Source organism: Pelophylax lessonae (genome assembly GCF_965119305.1).
Source record: "Pelophylax lessonae genome assembly, chromosome: 2".
Taxonomy (NCBI): domain Eukaryota; kingdom Metazoa; phylum Chordata; class Amphibia; order Anura; family Ranidae; genus Pelophylax; species Pelophylax lessonae.
Window position 1 is genome coordinate 371283390 of NC_138769.1, and position 20055 is coordinate 371303444.

The window sequence follows — 20055 nt, forward strand, 5'->3', positions numbered from 1 at the left end:
CAGTACATATACTCTGACAGGGTGGCAGCGACAGGTGTACATCGCTGCCTGTTTTTGGTGTATGCCCCTGTTCTATCTATTTTAAAATTATATGGGGGAAAAAGTCATTTTCGGTTTCGGTTTTCGGCCAAGGGCATCCTGCATTTTCGGTTTTGGTTTCGGCCCAGAATTTTCATTTCGGTGCATCCCTAGCTGCACGTGCAGTGCAGATTATCCTAGTGGCTGCATGTGCCTGTTTCTGCTGGGTGGGGAGTCTGGTGGGGTCCTCTCCCTCATTGCTGAGGATCGCTTGGTGCTTTGTGCCTGGCGACCAGGTGGTGCTGCCAGCGCAGTGGGGGTTGTCCCTTTGCAGTGTTTTACACTTTTTGTGGGGTCTCCCTGGTGACACATAAGAGTATTTGGAGCACATTTCCACACCTGATCCCCTCTCTGGGGCTGCGGGAGCCCTCTGGGTCCCAACTATCCATCGATGCACTGACGGCAGTCCTGGAGTCCTTTGTCTCCCGGGTGAAGGTGACTTTCGGTCGTTGGCTAGCAAAAAAGCTCCTCCTCCCTCATCTGTCTCATCAGATCCTGAATCTGATTCGGCTGCCACGGACGTGGGTCTCCCTGCTGGGTCTGCAACCATATGCCCGGAATCCTCAGATAGTGAGGATGATTACTCCACATCTGCAACTGTGCACGAAAAGGCGCTGGAAGAAGCACTGATTGTATCTGTGTGAGAGACCGTAAAGATGGAGGATGCAGCTCTGATGGAGGCGCAGGTTCCCTTTGGCACTCACAAGCCATCCAGAGCAGTAAAGGTGTTTCCTTTCCCCGTCTATTTTGACAGAATGGTTGCTAAAGAGTGGGGACGACCAAAGTGTCCACTTGGGGTCCCTAAGCGATTTGCTAGGCGATACCCCTATGAGGAGTCCCTATTAAGAAGTGGACTGTTCCACCGGTGGTGGACCCTCTGGTTTCCAGATTGAACAAGGCAACCATGATTCCTGTTGAAGAGTCCCTGGCCTTTAAGGATCTGGCTGACAGGAAGGCAGAGGCTGTGGTCCGCAATATGTACACTCTGGATGGTTCGGCACTGAGGCCAGTATTCTCCATTTCCCTGATGTTGCAATCTCTGACTGAGTGAGTTAAGTTTTTACGCCGTGACCTGGAGGGAGAACAACTCCCCCCTGCCTTTGCTTAGCTGGCAGACCAGCTGGCCCAGGGGCTGCAGTTTATCTGTGAAGCCTCTTTGGATGCTGCTCCCCTAGTGGCTCGGCTCTCTGCTTCAGCAGTGGTCTTTCATGTGTGTATTTTGGCTCAAATGCTGGTCTGCGGACCAGACTTCTAAAAAGGCCTTGACTGATCTCCCCTTTCAAGGAGATCTCCTGTTTGAAGCTACCCTGGATGACATCATTAAAGATCCCACAGGGGGAAAGAGTACCTTTCTTCCGCAGGCTACTAAGGGCAAGGACCCTCGTAGACGTGGGCCCTCCTTCTCGGCCCATATGTTTTTTCATCCCTCAGGGTCGACTGACAAGGGTTCGATGCCTTTCAGGGCCTCCTCTGGAGGATCCAAATGAACCTGGTCTAGCAAGCTGAGAGGAGGCTTCTCCAGAGGGGGCTCTCAGACAAGGATCCTTCAGCATGAAGGTGCGTCCTCACCCATATCGGGGGAGGGGGGACGTCTTCCCTGGTTTCCGGACCCGTGGACTTCCCTGGTACAAGACAAGTGGGTCCATGAAGTCATTCAGTCCGGCTTCAAGATCGAGTTTCGCTCTTGCCCCTGTCAAGGTTCTTTCCCTCCAACTTGCACCTGTACCGGACCGCTTACAGGGTCTGTTTGGAGCGGTACAAGACCTGTTACTTCAAGGGGTGATTGTCCCGATTCCGACTTTGGAACGTTTTCAGGGTTTTTACTCAAACCCGTTTACAGTTCCCAGGAAGGAAGGCAAGGTGCGTCCAATCCTGGACCTCAAGGCGCTGAACTGCTTTGTGCGGGTGCAGAAGTTCAGGATGGAGTCCATTTGCACGGTGGGGGCATTCCTGCATCCGGGGGATTTTCTTGCCTCTATTAACATCAAGGATGCTTACCTTCACATTCCAATATGTGTTGGTCACCAGCGCTTCCTCGCTTTGCTGTGGGAGAGGAGCATTATCAGTTTGTTGCATTACCCTTTGGTCTCGCCTCTTCTCCTCGGGTCTTCACAAAGTGTTAGCCATGGTGTTAGCATTGTTACGCCAAGGGGGGGGGGGTAACGATACTGGGCTACTTGGACGACCTCCTTCTGCGAGTGGAGTCTCCTACTGCTCTGGTGGAAAACCTGGAAATCACCAAACAAACTCTGCGGGAGTTCAGCTGGATTCTGAATTTTCAGAAGTCTGCTCTGGTTCCGTCCACAATGCTGGACTATCTGGGTCTGACTCAGGACTTGGCCTTAGCCAGTGTGCTTCTTCCTCTGGACAAACTCCAGAAATTGCAGGCTGCAATTCGTCTCCTGCTATCCAGCAGATGATCATCCCTCTGGACTTGCATGCAGGTGCTGAGCCTGATGGTGTCTACCTTCCAGGCGGTTCCATTTGCACAGTTCCATACAAGGTCCCTGTAAAGGGAGATTCTGGCTAAGTATAACCTCTGGGACTGCCCATAGACATAGCCAGACTTTTTTTTCTGTCTAGTGTCTTACTCCTTTAGGGGGCAGTATAACCCAATGGTTAAGAGGATCATGAGCTGTATCCTTCAATGAACATCAGAGAAATGTTTTTATTACGGTAAGTAAGCGACAACTAATTAGTGTATTTAATAACATTGGTCTGTTCAAGTTAACAGAAAAATAAAAAAGGAACAATTAGATGCAACTAAAAAATACTCATGCCGTAATAAATTACCTTAAAAATAGGCAAGACTTCCCTGGATGCTCTGCCGGCTCTGGGGGTCCCTATTTGCCACCTGAGACGACTGTTTTTGATATGTTTTTTCTCCCTATATGGCGTCCCTGACTTTTTTGACGTGGAATGTCCGTGGTCTTGGAGATAGAGTGAAGCGCTCCGCAGTATTTTCATATTTGAAGCGCCGGCGAGCTGATGTTATTGTGCTGGTTGAAACCCATGCTGCTGGTTCTCTGCAGCGGGCGCTTAAACACCCTTGGGTTGGATGGGCATTTCACTCTACCCACACTACCTCCTCCAGGGGCGTGTCAGTTCTGGTGGCTAAATCTGTTAATTTTGCTGTTCATTTGGTCGAATTGGACCCTCAGGGCCGGTATGTATTCCTCAAAGCTATTATTGATAACTCTCCTCTGCTGCTTCTGGCCTGGTATATGCCTCCTCCCTATTGCTCTGGTGTCCTTACAGAGGGGTTTGCCTTCATTTCTAGACACCTGACCATTCCGGCCATGTGGCTGGGGGATTTTAATACTGTATTAAATCCAGGTCTGGATAGGTTGGGACAGTCCGGGGGACCTGTCTACCCCTCCCGTGATACTCGCTTTGCTCGTCTCTTGGCAGACTTTGCCCTTGTAGACACTTGGAGACATCTGTACCCCACTTGTAGGGCTTATTCGTGTTTCTCCTCCTCCCACTCCTCCATGTCTCGTATCAACTTCATACTGATTTCCCAGCAGCTCCTCCCCAGGTTGCTGGGGGCGAGCTTCTGTCCTCGCATTTTGTCTGATCATGCCCCATATTGTGTCACTGTACGTAGGACGGTGGTGACTCCTTCCCCGACCTGGAGACTAAACCCCTTCTGGTTGACTATTTTGACGGATCTTGCTAAGCTAGCGGGCGAATGGCAATTCTACTTCAGCTCTAACGCGGGCACTGCCTCCCCCTTAATTGTCTGGGACATGTTTAAAAAGCACTGCCGACGCTTGCTGAGTGAGCATATTAATCGTCACAAACGCAACTCTGATTTGTCCTACACTCAGGCTCTTGCCCGGCTGCAAGAATTGGAGGCTGGATATGCTGAGGCCCCTTCTCCTGCTGGCTTGGCTGATCTTAAACTACAATCCTGGGTGACTGACCAACTTTGCTTTGAGAGGGCTAAACACCGTATGTTTTTTGCCAGACAGCTAATATTTGAGCAGGGCGAACGCCCTGGTCGATTGTTGGCATATTTGGCCCACCTTGACTCTAGACCCCCGGTTGTGATCTCCTTGCTTTCCCCCTCGGAGGAGCTTGTGACGGAGCCGGCTGCTGTAGCGGCCGAATTCGTTGCCTTTTTCAGGGAGGTTTATGCGACTGGGGCGGCCTATTCCGATCAGGAGCTCTCCTCGTTTCTAGATCAGTTTACATTCCCTACTCTGACAGACCCACAGCTTCGGGCTTTGGAGGCTCCCATAACGGAAACCGAAATCGTGACTGCGTTGTCCTTATTTGCCCGTTCTAAAGCCTCTGGATCTGACGGACTCCCAATTGAGTTCTATCAATCGTTTTCTGAGACGCTGGTCCCCCGACTTCTAGAATTATACCAGGCGGCCTTTGAGGCTAATTCACTTCCAGACTCCATGCGGGAGGCGCTTATTGTGCTCATTCCTAAACCGGGCAAGGACCCGAGTCAGCCGAGTTCATATAGACCTATATCCCTATTACAAACGGATGTCAAAATCCTAGCCAAAATCTTAGCCCTGCGTCTGAACAAGGTGATTCTTTCGTTGGTGCATGCGGACTAGACCGGGTTTATGCCTGCTAAGAACACTGCGTTCAATACCAGACGGTTGTATATGAATATTCAGGCTTCTCACTCGCAGATTGGTACCAGGGTGGTGGTTTCCTTGGATGCGGCCAAGGCATTTGATTCAGTTGAATGGCCTTATCTGTGGCAATGTTTGCGTTGCTTTGGCTTTGGCCCCAATTTCATCAAATGGCTTTCCATACTGTATACCTCCCCGAGAGCGCGGGTGGTGGCGAATGGGTGGACCTCTGTCGCTTTCCCCCTCTCTAGGGGGACGCGTCAGGGGTGCCCCATTTCCCCCCTGCTATACACATTGGCGGTGGAACCTTTAGCGATGGCGCTGAGAGACCACCCTGGTATTGTTGGTCTGTCTTCGGGGACTCTGGAGGAAAAGGTGGGCTTATATGCCGATGATGTGGTTCTGTATCTCGCTGACTCTGGGCCTTCCCTCACTACTGCCCTCCGCCTCATTGAGTGCTTTGGGGTCTTCTCTGGGTTGAAAATCAATTGGGATAAGTCTCAGATCCTTCCTATTGACCTCTTCCCCCCCTCGCTGGACCAGGCCTCTTTGCCATTGCAGAGAGTTAGCTCTGTCAAGTACCTGGGGATTCAGGTCTCTCGGGACTTGGCGGACTTTGTACCCTTAAATGTTGAACCCCTCATAGCGCTGACTAAGAGCAAGGCGCAGGTTTAGTCTAGGCTACCGTTAGGCATCATGGGCCGCATTGGCTTGATTAAAATGATCTTGTTGCCTAAGATCCTGTATGTTCTCTGGCACACGCCAGTATACATTCAGTTGAAGTTCTTTCGGGTTCTGGAATCTATCTTGAAGTCTTTTTTGTTTGGGGTTCCTCCAGGCACAAGCTGTCCTGGAAGGCCCTGAAGTGTCCTACCAAACTTGGCGGCCTAGCGGTCCCCGATTTTAGTCTATATTATATAGAGGCGCAGCTGTCCCATTTCTTTTACTTCGATAAGGTAGATAGGCATCGCTTTGAGTCCTTGGTTAGCACTGGTTCCTCCGGCCAATTCCCTCATCCCTTTTGTGATATCCTGCGAGGCCTTCCGGGTGCGATTGGTAGCCCTGGTAGGCACACGTATGCGTTCCACAATAAGCGGATCTGGGACTTGGCGGCTGCGAAACTGGGCTGCCCTCCCCTTCACGACGATACCCCTTTGTGGTTTAATAGATGCCTTCGAGAACTTCTGCTGGTTCCGGACCCGCGGGTCTGGATACAGCACGGCATATATCTGCTCTCCCATGTTCTCCGCGATGGCCGTCTTAAACAATTTGATCAATTGAAGGCCGAATTCCAACTGCCAAACTCTATGTTTTTCCGGTTTATCCAGCTGCGTCACGCTTTGAGTGCGCAGTTTGGTGGTACTTACCCCCAGTTGCAACCGTTGGATGTTGTTCTGATCATGCGGGGAGACGAACCTAAGCAATTGATTTCGCTTATTTACGACATGCTTCTTACCCCGTCGGCTACGAAATTGGCGTATTCTCTGAAACCCGCCTGGGAGGAGTGGGCTGGGGAATTGGATGATGAGGACTGGAGTGATGTGCTGGAGGTGGGTAAACTGGTGTCTCCTAAGTTGTCTGACAGGCTGACGCAAACTTATATCTTACACAGGGTGTATCTCACTCCTGTTCGCATGGCAAAGTTTGACCCCTCCCGCAGCCCGGACTGTCCTAAATGTTCTCTATCCGCTGGTACCTTTGAGCACCTGATCTGGCAGTGTCCCCGTGTCAACTGTTTCTGGCAGCAAGTGGTTCAGTTTCTGCACGATCAGATGGGCTCTCCGGTCTCACTGTATCCACGGCAATGTCTATTGGGTTTATTTCCTGATCTAAAGGTAAATAAGAGCACATTGAAATTTGTACACGAAACGCTATTCAGTGCCCGGAAGCTATTGGCGCGTAGCTGGATACAACCCTCACCCCCTACTCTGGCTGCCTGGATTGCCGAGGTGAATGCTACTCTGCCATATAAAAAGCTTATTTATGTTAATCGGGGCTGCCCTGCTAGATATCATAAGATCTGGGATAAGTGGCTGCAGTCGTCTTTGACGTGCTCCACTTGATAGGTTATGCATGTGTACGCTATCTCTGTTTTATGTTCTCTGTGGTGTTGGACTGATGCTTTATGGACCGTGGGGGACCCTCTCTTTATGGGGGTTTTTTTCTTGTTTTTTTTTCTTTTTGTTAGGGGGGGTGGTGTGGGATTTGTTTATCTCTCCTTCTGGGTTTATTTTGAACTTCGATGCCTTGCCTACCCATTAATGTATATATGGTTTTGTACCTTTCTATGCTTCTACTTTATGATGCTTGTTGTACTTCTTCACAGTTCAATAAACTCAGTTTTTGATTAAAAAAAAATAGGCAAGACTTACAAGTAGTACAAGTGTTCTTAAGGTAAACTATCCTGGTTGTTACTTTAACCTTTTTTGTTTTTATTTTCTCTTTAGGCTCCACATTTAGGCCTCATGACTCACCCGGTTGGTCATCAGGTAAAACAAGAAGGCGACGCAAAGAGAAGAGAGCAACTGTTGTAGGAGTTCCACAGCACATTGCAGCAGAACTTGGTAAGACAGTGAAGAAAATTAGTGTCACTGTCTGCTTTTTTTATTTCATATTCTGTTAAAATTATTTAACAATAACATTTAAATAATATGATGTTTTCTCAATTTTATCTGTTATCTGAAGGTCTCCATACACCTTCCTTACATCGTGGGATCCATGAATTGTTTTTCAAAGGACAAAGTAAACCGCATGAAAAGGCAGCTACAACTCCAACAATGAATGGGGTACAACAAGATGGGGAAGAATATGTTGTTATTCCTACAGTTGATGGTATGCCTGCTGAAGCCCCACACAATGGAGCTCACATTTCATTGGCTGCTGTAGAACACACAGAAGCTGCTTTGCAACGACACATAGAGAAGGTGTATCAAGATGACAGTTGTATTGGTTGGAAGACTGATCAGAAGATATCCCCACTCCTCATTCGCCCAAAGTCTGTAGCTGTCCCTGGGATGACTACACATTCATCCCAGAGTGACACAGTAAGTCCTGTCATGTCTATTTCACCTCAAGGAACCTACATGTCTAAAATCATTCCAAATGCAGTTCTTCCTCCTTTAGTTGATGTGGTTGCCTTGACTCGGTCCAGTGTTCGAACTTTAAGCAGATGTAGCCTGGCTTCAGCGAGTCCTGCTTCAATCCGTGGCTCATTGCATCGGGGAAGGGGTATGTCTACCTCTAGTGAAACATGGAGCCGTTCACAATCCACAGAGACCATTGTGTCTGATTCTTCTACCATATCCTCTCGAGGTGGTGAGAATATGTTGGAAGTAAGTGAAAAGCATGAATCTGGACTAAGCACTGGCCGGGCGTCTCCAGCCCCTAGCACAGGTACCCAGGATGGATCTGATGCTGCCAGTCTGTGCAGCGGTCGCTCATCGGTTCGTAGTGTTTCATTACGAAAAAGCAAAAAGGCTCCGCCACCTCCTAAACGTACTTATTCATTACAGCAGCAGAGGGAAATGGGACTTCCCCCCAGGCCAGAGAAAAAACCCTCAAGCAAGACTAGTAACGCCCGGGACCCTTGGGTTCCACGAACAGAAAAAACAACAGTAGAAAATGAGGTGTTTATGCCAAAAGTAAGCTCACCTACTCGATCAGATCGAACATTGTCTCCATCTAGTGGTTACTCAAGCCAGAGTGGGACGCCAACATTGCCTGTCCGTTCTCTTCTCGAGTCTCCAGGTACTCGTAGAAGAACCCCACCTAAACCAGAAAGATCCAGTCTTAAGTCAGCATCAAGCATTAATGCAAGTTCTTTTTCTGCTGAAAACAATTCTATGCACCTTGAAAGTCCCCCAAGAACTGGATCATCAATGGGAGATCAAGAAGGGCAAGCTATAATTCCCCCACATCCAAATGTACCAGCCCCTTCTTGTCCACCACCCATTCAAAGCATTGATTTTCTGGTAACCCCAGTTGTAACTCCTGCCCCTTCTCCACCCCCATCTCATCACCCCACACCCCCACCTGTACGAAAGTCAGAGTCAGATGCTGAGATTCCACCATCAGCATTGGAAGAGGCAACACATAAAGAATCATTGTGGCCTCCACCTCCTCCAGAGCAGCCTGATTTGCAGGACTTGACTATGGCAGATTTCCCCCCTCCTGAAGAGGAGCTCTTTTTGCCCCCACCACCTTTTTCAGAACCAGTTAGTGATAGCATCACAATTCTGACTGTCCACAGCAATGATAACAAGGAGACGACTGAAGCAGAAAAAACTCTCTTGGTCTCCAAGAATGAGATGCCTTTGGACATTGTTGAAACTCAACCTGATTCTGTGCCTTTAACAAAAACAAAGCCTTCTGATACAGCAGTAATTGCTGTTAATTCTGAGACACCCACTACATCTGTGTTTGGCTCTGAAAAAGACATTCAACAATCTGCAGTGCCTCCCACAACAGAAGCAGTAGTAGTGCCCTTAACAGCAGTTGATTCAGAGCAAAGTTTGATACCACCAATAGTATATAAACCACATTTTGTTGCCGCAGCAGCTGAAAATGCTGAACCTAAAGATCAACTTGAAGTCAATGTACCACAAAAAGCATTGGGGGATCAATCTGTATGCAAGCAGGAGTCCAAAGTTGCCTCTGATAACTCTGCAAGCACTGTATCACGGTCTCCTATGAACTCCACTGCATCATTAATGCCATCACCTGCTGGTTCCACTAGCTCAGCCCTTTCACCTGCAGGAGCGTCACCTCTTCATCTGTCAAATGTGTGGAAGCCAGTCAGTGCTCCAAGCTCCAAGAAACTGTCAACAAACAATCAAGGCACCACAGCTCAACCAAAAGAAGATGCAAGCTTGCCTATAGTAACCCCTTCCTTGTTGCAGATGGTTCGTTTGCGATCTGTACAAGCCAGGGTCCCACAAACTCCCTTTTCTCAACTCCCTTCAGGAATTCCTGCTCCCCAAAAACCTGTGCGCAAGTCACTCTCTATCAGATCTTCTCAGGGATCTGATTCATCCCAAGGAGAAAGCCCCACCTCCACACAACCAGCTCCAAGTCCACAAAAAACACCAGATTCCCCCTCTGCACACAAATCACCAGCCTCCGCAGCTAGTTTTGTATTTGCTAGAGGATCCAAGAAGTTTGGGTTTGAACCTCATGTTTTACAAGAAGCTGAGTCAATAAAAAGGGACTTGGTAGCAGAACTCAAATCACCAGGAGGACCACGCAGCCCAGATGGAAAACCCCCAATACAGCGTAAACCTAGCAAAATCCCCCCACCAGTAGCAAGGAAGCCATCAGTAGGAATACCCCGGACTCCTACAAGCCCTTCAAATAAAACAGCTGTCAATGTAGTCACATCACAGGATGCAATATCGGTTCCACCTTTATCTGGGACTAGTGCAAGTGGAACACTGGAAAACCATGAGCAGCAGCACATAAGCCCAATGGAACAAGGTAGCTTGCTTTTATACTCATATTCTTAATGTACAATGTAGATAAAATCTTTGTAGTTGTATCACCCTAAAATATAAAGCCACTATAGCTTTTAACAGTTACAATCAATAATCCATTTGTGGCCCGAGGCATTATATGGAGCTATGTGCCGTGATCTGTTCCCTTCCTTACCATTGTTTCTGTAGACTTACAGGCATATTCAGATTGAAATTAATGCAAGTGAGAGCATGTCAGTGATATATAGTCAGATTTATAGATTTTACCAGGGCTAAAAAACAGGAATAAAAGAATCTTACTAAAAATGTTAATTTTTCTGATTCTCCACCTTTTAACTAGTTAAAGTATGCACGTGTTAATAATAAGCAAATCGGAAAACTTCATTGCACATTTAGATTGTTCCCCCAACTGAGAAATGGGATGTAAAGGCCTAAATCTGCTAACAGGGAAGAAAAATCTGAGACATCTATGCAAAGACATCTTTACCTTTAAATAAAACCAACATTGGCTATAAAAATGAGAATGAATTTGGAGATATTACTCTTCATTCCCCCCCCTTAAAATTCTCTCCTTTCTCTATCGTTCATTGACGGACGCAGTTCCTGATGCATATTAGTAGGGTTATACTGCCCCCTACAGGGACACTAGACAGAAAAAAAGCCTATGGGCAGTCCCAGAAGGTACACCCTCTCTCTACCTGCATAGGATGTCAGTTTTAATCTGCCTAGTTAGGAGTAAGGACCTAGTTCTCTGCTGGGATCTCTGGTCCTGGCAAAGTTTTTTTTAGTTAATTTTTTTTAGTTAGCTTTTCTCCGGATTTTTTCCTGTGAGATCTACAAGCAACAATGCCAGATCTGGTTGACTGACTGGATGTATAGATCCAGTGGTCACCCCAGCCGGACAACGAGCACGCGCAGGCCTTAGCTCTGCGCTTGTTCGGCCACAACATAGTCCCACTGGATGGGGACTGGCCCCGCGAGTTAAACGTCGCGCCAGGTCGCATACAGCCGGGTCTAGGCCCAAGTCGCAGTGGTCCTATTTGGCCGACAGCCCCCCACTTTGGTGGAGTGGGGTTCTGTCAGGAGATGGCGCCCACCTGTGTTCATGGTATGATGAGTCAATGTTCTCCCCTCTTCCCCTGGCGGATTTTGGGGTGGACGCGGGCCCCTCCCTGGGACGGACAGACCCTCACAATCCCAGGTTCCCCTCTGTCCTGTCACACACCCCCTCTCCTACCCGCCCCCCCACGCTGGGGGCTATTTGGGCCTACTCCAGGGGGAGGGGACCGCGTTCCAGGCCGGATGCGGGGGTGGGGGTGTGCCTCCGGCGACGGACAAACGATCGTGCGGGGGGGGGCCTCTGTACCTCCAGGGCCCATCTGCCAGTCAATCCCATTGTGGAGTCTGGGGGGTCCCCACGAGGGTCCTTAGCTGCTCTGCAGGCCGCGTGGGGCTGCCACTTTCTTGTAGCTTCATGTGCTTTGGAGATCAGCAGGCAATATTGCTTCACCCGGCTCGGCCATTTTGCAGTGTTTTTTTCTGATAGGACTATGAATGGGAGTTCCTGGCGGTGTTTTTCTGTGGGTGGAGCCCCTCTCTATACCCTGGGCGGTTTCTCAGCTCATTTCCTTTTGGATAGAGCTTGCTGCTGACAGGTGCAGACGTTCTGGGCCTTCTGCTGCATTTTGGTACAGTGAATCTGGGAGGTCTCTCTCTCTCTGCTGGGGGTCTCCAGCGCGATTGCCTGACCTTCGGGGGGCGCTGCAGCGCAGTGGGACTTTTTCAGCTTTTTGCTGACGGGTTCCCCTGGTGCAACATGGACCCTACAGATCATGTGTCCCCCCTGACCCCCTCGGCAAGGCCGCTGGGCCCTCTGGATCCCAGCTGTCTACCGATGCAATTTCGTCAGTCCTGGAAGCGTTTGTATCCCGGGTGGAGGTGGTCTTTAAAGGGCGAGATGCTAAGAAATGCCCTCCGCCTACCCCTGCCTCTTCTGATGCCTCAGTTTCTGACTCAGCCACCACAGACGCCAGTCTCCCTGCCGGGTCCGCTACCTTGCGCATTGTCTTCTCTGACAGAGAGTATGACATTTCTACCTCCACTGCCGCGCAAGATAAGGCGCTGGTGGACGCACTAGTTGTTTCTGTGCGTGAGACCCTGAAAATTGGAGGACGCAGCTGCGACTGTGACTGGGGCGCAGGTTACTTTTGGCACTCACAAGCCATCCAGAGCGGAAAAGGTTTTTCATTTTCCCGCAAATTTTGACAACATGCTCAAAAAAGAATGGGACTGGCTAAAGCGTTCCCCTGGGGTGCCTAAGCGAATGCTAGGCGCTACCCTTTTGAGGAGTCCCTGATAAACAAGTGGACTGTGCCACCTGCGGTGGGCCCTCTGGTCTCAAGACTGAATAAGGCTACCGTTATCACAGTGGAGGATTTCCTGTCCTTTAAAGACCCGGAGGATAGGAAGGCAGAGGCTTTGGCCTGCAATATGTACTTCCTGGTGGGGTCCGCGCTGAGACCGTTGTTTACGGTTGCCCTTGTCACGCAAACGTTGACTAAATGGGCTAAGTTACTACGCTGTTACCTGGAGGGGAAAGAGGTTCCCTCTGCCTTTGAGTAGCCATTGGACCAGCTGGTGCAGGGGCTGCAATTTGTTTGCGATGCCGTGCTGGTTACTGCTCCCATAATTGGGCCGATTGTTGGTTTCGGCACTGGTCCTCCGGCGTATACTTTGGCTAAAGTGCTGGTCTGCTGGTCTGCGGATCAGACTTCAAAGAAGGCCTTGACTGATTTACCTATTCAAGGAGATCGCCTGTTTGGAGCTACCCTGGATGACATCATTAAGGCTCTCACGGGGGGAAGAGTATCTTTCTTCCACAGGCTAACAAGGGTAAGGACCCTTGTCGCAGACGGGGTCCCTCCTTCTCCGCACACAAAAAGTTTTCTCGTTCCTCAGAGTCATATATAATAAGGAAAAGCCCTTCAAGACTCCCTCGGGTGGGTCCAAGCGACCCTGGTCTGCCAAACAAAAGTCCATTTTCTCCAGACCTGCGGACAAGAACTCTTCGATGTGAGGGTGCGCCCTCACCCGTATTTGGGGTTGGGGGACGTCTTTGCCGGTTCCCACACCTGTGGCAATCCCGGATATCAGACAAATGGGTTCAAAAGGTCATACGGTCTGGTTACAAGATCGAGTTTCGATCAGTCACTTCTGTAAGGTTTTTCCCTTACAATGTGTGATTGTCCCCGGATTGCTTGCTGGCGCTCTCTGGGGTAGTTCAGGACCTGGTGCAACAGGGGGGTAATAGTTCCGGTTCTGTGTGTGGAACATTTTCTTGGCTTTTATTCAAACCTGTTCACAGTTCCCAGGAAGGAAGGCAAGGTGCATCCAATCCTGGACATGAAAGCACTAAATTGCTTTGTGCGAGTTCAAAAGTTCAAGTTGGAATCGGTTCGCACGGTGGTGACCTCCCTACATCAGGGGGATTTCCTGCCCTCCATAGACATCAAAGTTGCCTACCTTTACATCCCAATCTGTGCAGGACACCAACGGTTCCTCCGTTTTGCCGTGGGAGAGGATCACTATCAGTTTGTTGCGTTGCCCTTTGGTCTCATCTCTGCTCTTCGGGTCTGCACAAAGGTGTTGGCTCCGATCCTGGTGTTGTTGCAGCAGCAGGGGATATCGGTCCTGGGTTACCTGGACGATCTGCTTCTCCATGCGGAGTCTCCTACGGTGCTGGAAACAAATCTGTCAATCACCATGAGAACTCTGGAGGGGTTTGGGTGGATTCTGAACCTTCAGAAGTCGTCCTTGGTCCCTTCCATGAGACTGGCTTACCTGGGCCTGACATTGGACTCCTCCTCAGCCAGGGTGTTTCCTCCTCAGGAATAACTCCAAAAACTACAGACTGTGGGTCAGCTGTTGCTGTGCAGCAAATGGTCATCCCTTCAGGCCTGCATGAGAGTTTTGGGACTGATGGTGTCATAGTTCAAGGTGGTTCCCTTTGCTCAATTCCATACGGGGATCTTCCAGAAGGAAATCCTTCTCAAATGGAAAAAGAATCCAAATTCCCTAGACATTCAGATTCAGCTGAGCAAGGCGTCCCTGATCTGGTGGCATCGGTCCCTGATACTCAAGCAAGGGAAATCCTTCCCCCCCCCCCCCCCTATATATTGGACAATTGTTATCGTGATGTAAGGGTGCGCTGATAACTCAAAAGCTGCTACCTGAACTGTGTATAGTGTAAATTGAAATGAATAAATAGGTGCGCTAAATGATAAGAATTCACAATATGTACATAACAAAAATACAAAAACTGTGCATTCTCAAAATAGGGACCAGTGTTGTCCAAAATGTGATCTTCCACAATAACGTAAATAGAACCACGTGTGTGGGGTGCACAAGTGAAACAACAAAGTCCCAAAAAATTAAATCCAAACAATCAAGTCCAAATGGTGTTCTCAATTAAGTGCTGAAAAATCAATGAAAACTGAAAGTGCTGTGTCATGTGTTCCGTGACTGAAGATCCTGCCACCAAAAGGCTTGCCTCCTTACCAAAGATATTAAATAAGTATGCAGAAAATTCCACTACTGGATGGCAAGAAGGAGATATCTTAGATTAGGTCATCCCCGTGGTAAGATATGAATGGCCTCTTACCAACTTCTGGGATTTAACAAGCACAGACTAAATCCACTGCTGCGAACTTCATATATGGATCAATTGTCAGACGATGCAATCCCGCTCCTGCTATTGGTTCCTTATTTCTTTATGGCTTCCACAAATGAACATGTGTGGGGCAAAGAAAGAAGACCATAGCGTAATACCCCGAGAAAATGTTTATTCCAAAAAGGTGTTGCACTTACATTTATACAGGGGATACGAGCGTTGTATGCAATTGTTACACAGATCCCGGCTGCAGACCGGGCTTGTGTGTGACGTCACGTGGCGGCGCGACACGCCTCCTCTCTTCCGGATGGGGGGGGGGGGGAGTTCTCGGCAGGTTGTCTGCTCAAGAAGTCTGGTCCCTGGAAGTATCCAGGTTACTGATCAATGTTCTGGAACTGAGAGCGATCCAGCTTGCCTAGTACACTGGATTGAGCATCTGCAGGGTTGTCCAGTGCGCATTTAATCAGACAATACCACCGCTGTGGCTTATGTCAATCACCAAGGGGCACCAAAAGTGCCCTTGCGGCCTTGGAAGTGGCGGGCATCCTTTGTTGGGCGGAACGCTTGTTCCAGCTCTCTCCGCTGTTCACATTCCAGGAGTGGATAATTGTCAGGCGGATTACCTCAGTCGACAAGCTTTGGATGCGGGGGACTGGTCCCTCCATCTGGAGGTGTTTCAGCAGTTGTGCCTTCATTGGGGCACTCCAGATGTAGATCTGTTGGCGTCTCGGGTCAACAGAAAAGTACAGAGGTTTGTGGCCCCCAAGACTTCTTCGCAGAATTGAGGCTGAAGGGATTTAGGTCATTCTTGTAGCTGCGGACTGGCCTCGCCGAGCTTGGTACACGGACCTGGTCAGACTAGTCGCAGACGCTCCTTGGAGAAGGAGCAGGAAGGATCTACTGTCTCAAGGGCCAATCTTCCATCATGCTTTACGGTCGCTGGCATTGACGGCTTGGCTGTTGAAAGCCAGGTGCTGAAGGACAGGGGTTTGTCTGCTTCAGTGATTCCCACTCTGCTTAAAGCGAGAAAAGCGACTTCTAGGAAGATTTAATATCGTACGTGGAAGTCGTATATTGCCTGGTGTCAGTTTCTTAGGGTTTCCCCTCGCTCTTACTCGGTGGCTCGGATCTTGGCTTTCTTTCAACGGGAGTTGATCAAAAGCTGGCCTTGAGTACTATCAAGGGTCAGGTTTTGGCCTTGGCAATTTGCTTCCATAGGCCATTGGCCCCCCATTCCCTGGGGCATAACTTCATCCAGGGGGTGCGACCTCCAATGCCACCTTGGGACCTTAATTTGGTGCTGTCGGTTCTCCAGACACCCCCCTTCGAAAGTTTTCGGGAGATTCCCCTGCTTACCTTATCCCAGAAGGTGGCCTTTTTGGTGGCTATCACTTCTGCGCGCAGGGTGTCGGAACTGTAGGCGCTGTCTTGTTGTTCTCCCTACCTGGTGGTTCACAGGGATAAAGTGGTACTTCGTCCGGTTCCGTCCTTCCTTCTGAGGGTAGTTTTCACTTAAATGAGGACATTGTGTTACCCTCTTTGTGTCCTAAGCCAAACATTCTAAGGAGTTTGCACTGCATACTCTGGATGTGGTTCGGGCAATCAGGGTGTACTTGGTGACTACTGAGTCTTTTTGGAAGTCAGATTCGCTCTTTGTACTCACGGATCGCCCTAAGAGAGGACAACCAGAGAGAAAAGATAAACTAACATAGCGTAATTTCGTACAATACATAAGCTTTTATTTAGTGAAATTACAACTCACATTCCACAAATTGTCATCCAGACACTAAGAGTTCCAGCATGGATGCAGTATTAGGAAACAATCTAAGTAGACACTCTGTATTAGAATCGTTCGTCTCTGGCTACTGTGTTCCCAGCCGTGAGACCGAAACTGATATGTGCAGTACGTTCAAACGTCCTAGTCCCGCCCTACTAGTTTCGTCATGTGACGTCCTCACGGAGTGGCCATTCCGTAAGGCTGGGAACACAGTAAAAGAGATGTACACTGCTCAGGCAGCTATGGGTGCAGGACCTCGGATCGCCACCGGAAACAGGATACAAGAGAAATGGTCGCACACCAAACAATGACTCACAATGAAAGGCTTTATTTAACAAGGATGCAAGGTACAGCAAAATGTATAGTAGACATGTTTCACATGACTCATAGGGTGCTTGTAGTGGACAAGCACGCTTATGTCGCAGCTTTCCTATTTGGCCGACAGCCCCCCCTACTTGGTAGCGTGTGGTCCTGTAACGAGATGGCGACCGCCTGTGTTCCCTGTATGGTGAGTAAACACCCCCCCCCCCCTTCCCTGGTAGATTTTGGGGTGGACGCAGGCCCTCTCCCTGGGATGGTCGGACCCTCACACTCCTGGGTTTCCCTTTGACCTGTTGTGACCCCCCCCTCCTCTCCACCAACCCCCCTACCCCCCTCCCATGTGTGGAACTGTTTGGGCCTACCTGAGGCTGGGGCCTTGCGTGCAGGCCGCATGGGGGGTCGGGGAGTGCGCCGTCCACGGCGCTCAACCAATCATGCAGGGGGGAACCTTGGTGGGGTTTTCTGGTGTGGATGGGCATTTGGGGGGGTCCCCCTGTGGGTCCTGATTATCGAGATTCCCACGTGGGGCCACCATTTTGTTGTAGCCTCTGTCTGCTTCTATGATGGTAGCCATCTTGGTACACCTGTTTTCGGCCATTTTGCGGTAGATTTGTGGAGGCCGGTGGGAGTGCCTTGAGGACAGTGAGTCATGAGGGTGGTCTCTCCCTCTCTGTCATTTTGTCATTTTTTTCTTAAATTTGCTGGTGGGTTCCTCAGGTTCAGTATGGACCCTGCAGGCCATTTGTTCCCACCTGACCCCTTCACAGAGGCCGCAGGACCTTCCGGATCTCCGCTGTCGGTCGATGCCTTTTCGGTAGTTCGGGAAGCATTTGGGCCCGGGTGGAGGCGCGCTGAAACGTTTCTCTGCCTACCCCTGCCTCATCTGATGTCTCTGAGTCTGAGTCTGGCTCAGCCGCCGCAGACGTGGGGCCTCCCTGCCGGGTCCTGCAGGGTTACCTCGCACCCTGTCTCCTCGGATGATGAGGATGACATTTCTACCTCCCCTGCCGCGACAGACGCTGGTGGATGCACTGACTGTTTTCGGTGCGTAACACCCTGCAATTTGGAGGTCACAGCCGCGGCTGCGCCTGGGGTGCAGGTGGCATCTGGCACTCACATGCCATCTGGAGCTGCTCTTTTTACTGGCTGCTCATGTAGGAGGGGACCGTCTGAGACGTTCCCCTGGGGTGTCTAAGCGGCCGTTAGACGTTGCCCTTTTGGGGAGTCTCTGGTACAGAGGACTGTTCCGCCTTTGGTGGACGTACGGTCTCTAGCTGAATGGGACTACCTGTGTTCCCATCCTTTAAGGACTTGGGGGATAGGATGGCGTGGGCTGTGGCCTGTGATCTGTACTTCCTGGCATAGTCTGCACTGGGAACAGTGTTTTTGTTTGCTCTTGCCACGCAAACTCTGCCTGATGAGTGGAGTGTGACTTGGTGTGGTGCATGTCCCTCTTGCCTTGGGGGAGCTGTTGGACCAGCTGGCGTAGGGGCTGCAATTTGTTTGTGATGCCGCGCTGGTCTAGGCTCCCTTGTATGGGTCACCTTGTCGTTTTCGGCGGTGGTTGTCCGGCGTCTACTTGACCGAAGTGTTGGTCTGTGGATCAAACTTCTAAGAAGGTCTTAATGGTTCTCCCTTTTCAGGGGGAATCGCCTGTTTGGCACTGCCCTGGAAGACATTATATAAGCATCTAACGGGGGGTAAGAGTGTTTTCTTCCACAGGCTAACAAGGGTTATGGGCCTTCGTCGCAGTCAAGTTTCTTCCCTTTCAGCTTGCAAACAGTTTCTTCGTCCCTCGGGAACAGTCGATGTGGCAAAGTCCTTCCAGACTTCTGCGTGTGGTTCCAAACGACCCTGGTCTGGCAAACATGAGATTGTTTTTTCCAGACCTGCGGACAAGGCCTACTTGGCCTAAAGGTGCTTCCTCACCCATCGGGGGTGGGGGGAGGTTCTTGCCGGTCAAGGTTTTGCGGCTGGCCTGGATCCCAGGCTGACTGGGTTCAGGAGGTTGTGCGGTTCAGTTGCAAAATCGAGTTTCGATTTGTTTATTTCCGGTAAGGTTTTACCATTCCAATGTACAGCTGTCCTTGGATTGCTTACAGGCGCTCTGTGGGACAGTTCAGGCTCTGGTTCAACAATCTGGACCAACTGGTCCTTTGATGGTTGCACGGTGATGGCTCCCCTACATCAGGGGGATTCCTGGCCTCCGTAGACATCAAGCTGCCTACCTTCACATCCCGTTATGTTCGGGACACCTACGGGTTCTCTGTTTTTTTGCCGTGGGGAAGGATGGATCTCTATCGGTTTGTGGCTTTATCCTTTGGTCTCGCTTATGCTACTAGGGTCTTCACAAAGGTGTTGGCTCCGGTCCTGGCGCTGTTGTGGCAGCGGGGCATGCCGGTTCTGGTTTTCTGGCCGCTCTGCTTCTCCGTTTGGAGTCCCCTACGGTGCTGACAACGAAGTTGGTTGGTTGGTTGAGAACTCTGGAGGAGTTCAGATGGGTTCTGAACCTTCGGAAGTCATCCCTGGTCCCTTCCATGAGACTGGACTTTCTGAGCCTGACTTTGGACTTGTCCTCAGCCAGGGTGTTTCTCCCTCCGGGGAAAAACTCTTGGAACTTTAGACTGTGGTCGACTGTTGCTGTCCCGCACATGGTCTTCCCTTCGGACCTGCATGCGAGTTTTGGGACTGATGGTGTTGTTTTTCAAGATGGTCCCTTTTGCTCAATCCCTCTTGGGGATCCTCCAGGAGGCAGTCCTTCTCGAAGGCGACTGGAATCCAAACTCTCTGGACTTGCGGATTCGGCTGAGCAGGGTGCCCAGGGAGTCTTGCTCTGGAATCCTTCCTCCCCTTCTACTGGACAATTGTCACCACGGATGCAAGCTTGTCCGGGTGGAGAGGAGTCCTCGGCAGGTTCTCTGCCTCGGGAGTATGGTCCCTGGAGGATCCAGGTTACCACTTATTGTCCTGGAGCTGAGAACTTTGCCTAGTTCACTGGATCGGACGCCTGCCGCTGTCCGGTGCACATTCAATCGAGCCGCGACGGTGGCTTGTGTCATTCACCAAGGGGGCACCAAGGGTGTCCTTGCGGCCTTGGAAGTGATGATTCTTTGTTGGGCAGAGCACCTTGTTCCAGCTCTATCTGCT

The 20055-nt window shown here is 50.1% G+C and overlaps 1 protein-coding gene across 1 annotated transcript in view; it reads left to right on the forward strand.

The window, feature by feature from the left end:
- NHSL3 (NHS like 3) overlaps positions 1-20055 on the forward strand; it is a 95421-nt gene that overhangs the window by 65181 nt on the left and 10185 nt on the right. The window contains exons 5-6 of the mRNA XM_082245800.1: positions 7121-7237; positions 7359-10145. Coding sequence (XP_082101926.1) covers positions 7121-7237; positions 7359-10145 — 2904 coding nt within the window. The remainder of the gene's footprint in view (positions 1-7120; positions 7238-7358; positions 10146-20055) is intronic.